Raw genomic sequence first — 7,615 nt, forward strand, 5'->3', positions numbered from 1 at the left:
GAAAGAAAAAAAAAAGCATTTGTATAGGTCTGATTTATCAGAAGGTAAAAAGTGTTTATTATTCTTGATTCTTACACAAACTCAGTTCCAAACAAAAACATGATACAATGGGTTTTGGAAGAATAGCTTCCTAAAAAACTGGCGAGGTCGTTCAAGGACAAGGACGTAGCCGCCGCGTGGATCAAAGAACCAGTAGATGAAAGCGTGCAAGACGAAGGTTCCAGCCATCACGAAAGGTACAAGGGCTAACAGTCTCGACTTGGATGAAATCAGATACATCCCTGATACAAACGCTGAGGCCATTGCGATCAGTGACACAACCATCAACAGACAAGACATGTAGAGGAAAGAAGAACGTGCTCGAAACCCGTGTCTCGAAGCATAGAACAAGAAGTAGACAGTAGTTACAGAGAAGCAGAAGGCGATTGTGTCAAACACCAAGAAACATTTGAAAGCTGCTTCTTCCATCAATGTAGGTGTACCGTCCGGTTTGTAACCACCAGGTATCTGGAATGCCGCCGCAAATGCTACTGTTGCCACAAGAACCGCGACTAGAAGATGAATCTCGTACATTGTTCTTGCATTGCTTTCTTCAACATCTGCTTTTTCTTGCTTCTTCTTTGTCTCGATGTTCTGTCGCTGAGACGGTTGCTTGTAGTATCTTTGCAGTGCATAGTACGCCATCGTCACCTCGTAACTAATCTGCCAAGAAAAGCAGAAATTATAACAAACCAATACTTTCATGAGACTGACAAACTTTAAAGTCAACACATCGAGAGTATGCAAAGTAATGTACCTCTTGATTCTGAGAGTAAAAGAGTTCCGCAGCTGTTAAGTGATTACGGTTCATAACAAACTTATCCACTCGCTTGTTTTCCAAAAGAAGCAGTAAGACGGCTTGCCATTTGTAAACGACCGATAGATGGAGAGGCGTGTTTCCATCTACATCGCTTTCATTCAACAGATGAAGAGAGATCTCAGGCATCTCTAGAATACAGTCAATGATTTCTCTTTTTCTTGATATGACTGCAGAGTGAAGAGATGTTCTTCCTTTACCATCAACTAGTTCCCAAACGTAAGGACAGCTACCAACAAGCTCTCTATAAGCTTCAATCTGACCAGTAGAGGCAGCAAGATGAAGCGGACATTGTCCTTCCTTGTCTGATATATAAGCAGCCGAGCTGTCTTGTTGAAGCAAAAGTCGAGTTATTGCCACTTTGCCAAGCCAGACTGAATAATGAAGAGGTGTCCATCCCAAACTGTCCACTTCTTTGATCATTTCCGGTCTTGTCTCCATCAGTTTTGTCAAGAAACCTAACCAAAACAATAATAAGTTTGTTAAGTTTCATAGACTTCCAAGTTAAAACCATTTGGAAATAAATGGATCGGCCTATCTATTTAATATATTAGTTAATATCCCTTTCAACTTCCAATGTGGAAGACTTACTCTCTAATAAAGTTCTACACCCACATAAACCAAACTCAAAGAGAAAGAAAGAGACTTTACCAGTATTGACAATGTCCGAATCCACAGCGGCATGCAGAGCATTCATACCTTTAGGCCCTGTACCCGAAACGGAAGGTGATATTGCCAAAATATGATCAGCAATTTCGAAAAGTCCTCTTTCAATAGTTAAGTACAAAGGAGATTCATTGCTGTTATTGGCCATATCTAGCAATCCTGTGTCTTGGTCAACTAGGAGCTTAGCTACATCGACGTGCCCACTCTTTAATGCAACACTTAAAGCTGTGTCGTTCTGCTTATTAGTAGTCCTCAATAGCTGCTTGGTTAATCCCCGGTTTTCGACATCTAAATTGGCTGAATTGACAAGAAGTTGTAAAACTTGAAAGGAGCCTACTCTAGCTGCAACGTGTATTGGTGTGTCTCCATTGTTGTTTTCTCCCAAGAGGAGAGATGGGCGAAGAACAAGTATGGCTGCAGCGAAGTCAAACCTCTGATGCTTAGCTGCAATGTGAAGAACGTTGTTCTTATGTGGTGTTACCTTGTCGAAATCCGAATGATGAAACCTGGCAAGATTAAGGAGATTAGTTTCTCCTTTAGCTGCATCTATAAGCAATCTCCAGTCCATCATGCGTCTGCAACCAAACGCAGTTGATAAAGCCTCAAGAAGATCTAAGTGATGTAGATTCTTGATCAAGTAAAATCTACCAAAACCTGCAAGTCCGCTGATACAAAGAGGATTTTTGTTTAAGAGAAAGGAGATGCAGATGCAGTGGTGGAACTATGAAAAGTTTTTATGAGGGTCAATTCATGATCAACATATATTAAAATACATGTAAAAAAATTTTTATTCAGAAATCCACAAGGGTCAACTGACCCACATGGCAATAAGCTGGCTCCGCCGGTGCGCACATGCAGCTTTTTAAGCAGTCTTTTAGTGTATATATGGAAGAGAGAAGACAGATTATCTCTAGTCTTGTAAAATTGTTTCATTAGTCAACTTTAGTCTGTGGATGAGAGAAGACAAAAAAAAAAAAACTTGAATTTGTAAAACTTTACTTTGTGACACAAGGCATATTACAATTTATAACCTTTACTTTTTGTATAAAAGTTGTTTATTTTCATTTTTAAGAAAGTTCCTTTGTTACAACGTAAATTACATGTATCTATATTTCCTCTTTTACTAAAAATGTATATTTTTATAGTTTAGATAATAACTAAAATATAAATACGTTAATTCCAATAAATAAAAACCTCTAATAGGCAAGTTATTCTAATACAACTTAATATTTTTGAAACTAATTAAAAACAAACACACATTGAAATCTAAACATTCACTAAATTAATAAGATAAATTATAATGACATGCAAGATATTCACTATTTTTTAAAGCGATGTAAGAATACTTAACATTGTAATTTTAAGAGATCTTGTTCAGTAACATGTCTAGGGCTGGGCAAATAAACCGAACCCAAAAATCTGAACCGAACCCGATCCGATAAAAATGAATCCGAATCGATCCGAATCGATCCGAATCCGACATAAATACCGAATGGATCTTGTTTTATAGTATTTCGGGTTATGGGTATTATCCGAACCGAACCCGAAATTAAATGGATATCCGATTGAACTCGAAACATTCAAAATTCCAAAATAAAACTTGTACCAAACATGATATCAATTCCTGATATGTAGCCAAAATACACTAAGATATTATTAAACATCTACAATAACGATCTACTACATGAATGTTGATGGTTGAAAGTGGCGATTAAGGCTTGAAATTTTTAGATTTTGGTTTTATTTTCATTGAATAATTTTTTTTCATTTCATGAGAACTTAATTTTTAGTTTTATGATTTCATTTATAGGTTTTCTTTCTATCAAGTATCAATAACAATGTTTACCTTTCATTTGATTTTGAATTATCATGTTTGATGTTTTTTTCTTATTTTTAAAATCGATTTTACTTATGTTTTGGTTATAAAATATGTACAAATCAAGTACTTTAAACTTGAAGAACCGATTTTACTTATGTTTTGGTTACAAAATAAGTATAAATCAAGTACTTTAAAACCAAAGAACCGGTTGGAACCCAAAACCCGAAAGTACACTGGGTTGTACCGGTTCTTTGAAGATTTACTAAACCCGATCCGAACCCGATAAAACCCGAACCGGTCCCGAACAGAACTTTTATATAATCCGAATGAGACTGATTTTGATAAATCCGAAAAACCGAGACCCGATTGGACAAAACCGAAACCCGATTGGGATCCCAAATGCCCATACCTAAACATGTCCGCCTCAGCAAATCACACGCACATTTTTCCAGTATATGTATCTTATATAGAAATTGACAACCGAACATTGCAATGATTAGTTAATGATTGCAATGGTTAACACCACAATTGCAATGATTTATTATAAAATTTACAATCAACAAATGCTATAATCACTAAAAGATACAATTACCAACAACTACAATGGTTTCTTGCAAAAAAATTACAACGGTCAATCACCAAAAATTCTAATCATTGATTGTTGCAATGTTTCATTTAATAAGTTGTAATTATTCATCTAAGTAATTGTTATAGTTCATTTAAACGGTTGCAGGATTCCTTTAAATCTCTAATAATTGTTTTCTCATTTAACTGTAATCAGAGATTCAACAGATAAACAACATGTGTATAATATTCATGCATAAATGAAAAAGTGCATATATATTGTGTGTGTGTATATATATATATTTATTTTTCTTTTACATTTTGATAATACTTATCTATCAATAAATATTGTTGTCTAAAAAAGCTTAGTTATTTTATTTGAAACACAATAATTTAACCAAACCAAATAAAATGAAATTCACCGGAACATGATAATATAAACCATAATATATAACTGAAAATCATATATTTAACTTCTTAATATATAATTTAGATAATAAGTAAATTAACCAACAAACCGAATTATGATCAGGATGTTTTAAAATAGTTTTAAGATTATTTAAAATTTATATAAAATAGATATGAAAATGAAAGAAAAGAAAAGACAATTAAAACGTATGCAAATTTTAGAATGAATAGACATATATTTAGACATTTTTAATAACCTCTTAAAATTTTTGAATAAAAATACACCCTTAGATGAAATGATAGTTGCTTATAAATCTATGCAATTTGATAAAACATTATCATTATGAAAGGTCACATCCTTAAATGTTTTGATAACCTTTAAAAAAATCAATGCAACCTCTAAGATGAAAATACACAAACTTTCAATATTTTGATAACATATTAAAAATCAACGCAACCTCTAAAATAAAAAAAACACAACTTTTTAATATTTTGATAACCTCATTAAAATTAATGCAACCTTTAAAATGAAAAGACACATCCTTAAAAATTTTGACAATCTCTTAAAAGTTAATGCAATCTCTAAGATAAAAAGACACAACCTCTAAAACGAAAAACACAATCTTTCAATATTTTGAAAACTTCTTAAAAATTAATACAATCTCTAAATGAAAATATACACAATATGAAAGTTGTATTGAAAAATACAACTTTCAGTATTTTGATAACCTCTTAAAAATCAATGCAACATCTAAAATGAAAAGACACAACCTTTTAGTATTTTGACAACTTCTTAAAATTCAATGCAACTTGTAAAATGAAAAGATACAATCTTTAATATTTTGATAACCCCTTAAGAATCAATTGAACCTCTAAAATGAAAAGACACAATCTTTAACATTAGTTAAGATTCCTATTATTAATAGATATTTCTCCATGTGTTATATTTGGATTAGGAAAATTTACATTATATGGCGTTAGCAATATGTTAAAGCTAATCACTAAATATATGAAGATATAGTCTTGTATGAAACACAATACATTAATACACTAATATAGTTTCAACCAGTGAGATAATTTGTTTAGCACACATAAGTCTTTTCCAAGCACCCAAAATCTGAAACAAAAGTGACCCATCAAGAATCGTAAGCTTCAATTGCTCTATGAACCTTAAAAATTTAGAATCATCTTGGGTTTTTGTGGATGAATATGGAGAGAAAGTGAAAAATATGTTTTTAGTTCATAAGAATTGAGAAAGAAAGAGCGTAAATCGATTTTTTAGGTGCATTAAGAGCTTCAAATTGGTTGTTCATGGTGGTTGGTGTATTGATGGAAATGGCAATATTGTGAATACTTGAGGAAAATGAGGGTGATAGAGTAAAATATGCATTTTCAAAAAAAAAAAAAGTGATGGCATTTTCGTGAATAATCTGAACTTTAGGGATGAAAGAGGCAAGTCAAAGTTCAAAAAAAACATGGGCTAGTTTTGAGTTTGACTTCAAATTTTAAGTCATATTTGCAAAAATCCCAATAAATCCATGCTTTCAAAAGTCTTTTAGTGCAAAGATGATACTACAATAGTAGTGCAAAGATGATACTACAATAGTAGTGCAAAAAGTAAACTAAGAGACAAAACAATACACGTAAACATTATGCTTTATTAAAATCTCCTTTAAACAATCTATTACATGATCTGTTTAATTTAGATTTTACATGTCTAGTGTTAACACCTAACACACGCTACTGAAAGATTTATAAGCTATTCGCTTATGTCTCTCTTTCGTCAAGTACTTCAGTCACTGCTTCAGCACGACCTCAAAACACTTCCAAGAACTTATCTCTCTCTCTATAAGATCAGCCTATGTGTATCTGTCTCTCTACAGACTACCCATATCTATCCTATAGTTATTCTTCACGTTCTCGAAATCCTAGTCTCCAAGGCAACATGGATATGGACATCTTCCATAACATTAAGTGCAACTTTTCTTTTCTTAGAATGCACTTATTACTATTCTCTTAAGTCATAAACTTGAGGATTGCTCCTCAAGTTTATTCTTCTTTTCATATCTCCAAAATACTCTCTTGCTCTCTAAGTTTATACGACTCTAGCTCAGCACCTTTCATCCATGTGGTTTTCACCATTCAACACGACGTATGTGAAGCTGAGCACGTTGATGGATGCTCGTAGAAGCTTTGATGATACTAGAGATCCAAACGTTGCTTCTATTGCCAATTTGATAAGGTGGTACCTAAAGAAACATGAATTTGAGGAAGACCTTTCCTTGTTTAAAACAATGCCAGAGAGAAGTATTGTTACTTGGAACGCACTGATTGGTGGGTTTGGCCAGACAGGACGGAATGAAGAAGCTGTGAGTACTTTTGTGGATATGGTAAGGGAAAGTGTTTTGATGCCTAATGAATTAACCTTCCCTTGTACTATAGCAGCCATATCCAATAAAGCTTCTCACGGTACTGGTAAAACTACACACGCATGCACGATCAAGTTCAATATAATGTCATTGTTTGTACTTCCCTCCCTAGTTTTTACTACAAATGTGTTAACATGGATGATAGTCGTTTGGCGTTCAACAAGATCCATGAAAAAGAATGAAAAATCGTGTCTTGGAACTCTATGACATTGAAATGGAACATAGTTTTCACACTAAATTTTTCTCACATAAGAAAAAAGACTTTGTACTTACTCTTCTCTGTCGCCAAGCCATTGTTCTTCAAGATCTAAGAGATAGTTACCACAGTCGTGATTGTACAGAAATCAAAACATTTAGAGATATGCAAAGAGGATAGTGAAAGTGTTTATGATTCGATGATCCTTTCATTAATCACAGAAGTATATTTATACAAGGTTTGATAGTTATCGATATCTACCGTATCAAAACTATACAAGGGAATATACTTATCCTATGGTTAGGATATTGTGATATCCTAACTAACACTCCCCCGCAGTCGGAGCGGAGGTTCCCGAACGCTCAGGCTGGAGCGAAACTCTGTGAATAATGGTGAAGGAAGGCCTTTAGTGAAGATGTCAGCATATTGTAGGTGCGTAGGAACGTGAAGCACTCGTATGTGACCCAACGAGACTCGTTCACGAACAAAATGAATATCAATCTCAATGTGTTTTATCCGCTGGTGATGAACTGGATTAGACGAGAGATAGACGGCCGATATGTTATCACAGTAGACAATAGTGGCCTTGGAGAGAGGACATCCGAGTTCGAAGAACAAGTTGCGAAGCCAAGTTGTCTCAGCTACTGCATTGGCCACACCGCGATATTCTGCTTCCG

At 34.0% G+C, this 7,615-nt stretch overlaps 1 protein-coding gene across 1 annotated transcript; it reads right to left on the minus strand.

Moving 5' to 3' along the window:
* LOC103834083 (protein ACCELERATED CELL DEATH 6) lies at window positions 1-6,835 on the minus strand. The gene is made up of 3 exons (XM_033287160.1): window positions 1,508-6,835; window positions 797-1,314; window positions 1-702 (listed from the first exon to the last, which is right to left on the minus strand). The coding sequence occupies exons 1-3, from the start codon at window positions 2,091-2,093 to the stop codon at window positions 82-84; spliced, it is 1,725 nt and encodes a 574-aa protein (XP_033143051.1). The 5' UTR covers window positions 2,094-6,835; the 3' UTR covers window positions 1-81.
* Window positions 6,836-7,615: the final 780 nt, after the last annotated feature.

Source organism: Brassica rapa, chromosome A01, assembly GCF_000309985.2.
Source record: "Brassica rapa cultivar Chiifu-401-42 chromosome A01, CAAS_Brap_v3.01, whole genome shotgun sequence".
Taxonomy (NCBI): Eukaryota; Viridiplantae; Streptophyta; class Magnoliopsida; order Brassicales; family Brassicaceae; genus Brassica; species Brassica rapa.

Excerpts from the sequence above, each read along its gene's own strand:
- LOC103834083 (XM_033287160.1), bottom strand. The coding sequence starts at position 2,093 with ATGATGGACTGGAGATTGCTTATAGATGCAGCTAAAGGAGAAACTAAT. Across the intron at positions 1,315-1,507 it reads TTCGGACATTGTCAATACTG|GTTTCTTGACAAAACTGATG; the intron begins GTAAAGTCTCTT and ends TGTTTTGGTTAG. Across the intron at positions 703-796 it reads TTTACTCTCAGAATCAAGAG|ATTAGTTACGAGGTGACGAT; the intron begins GTACATTACTTT and ends TTTTCTTGGCAG.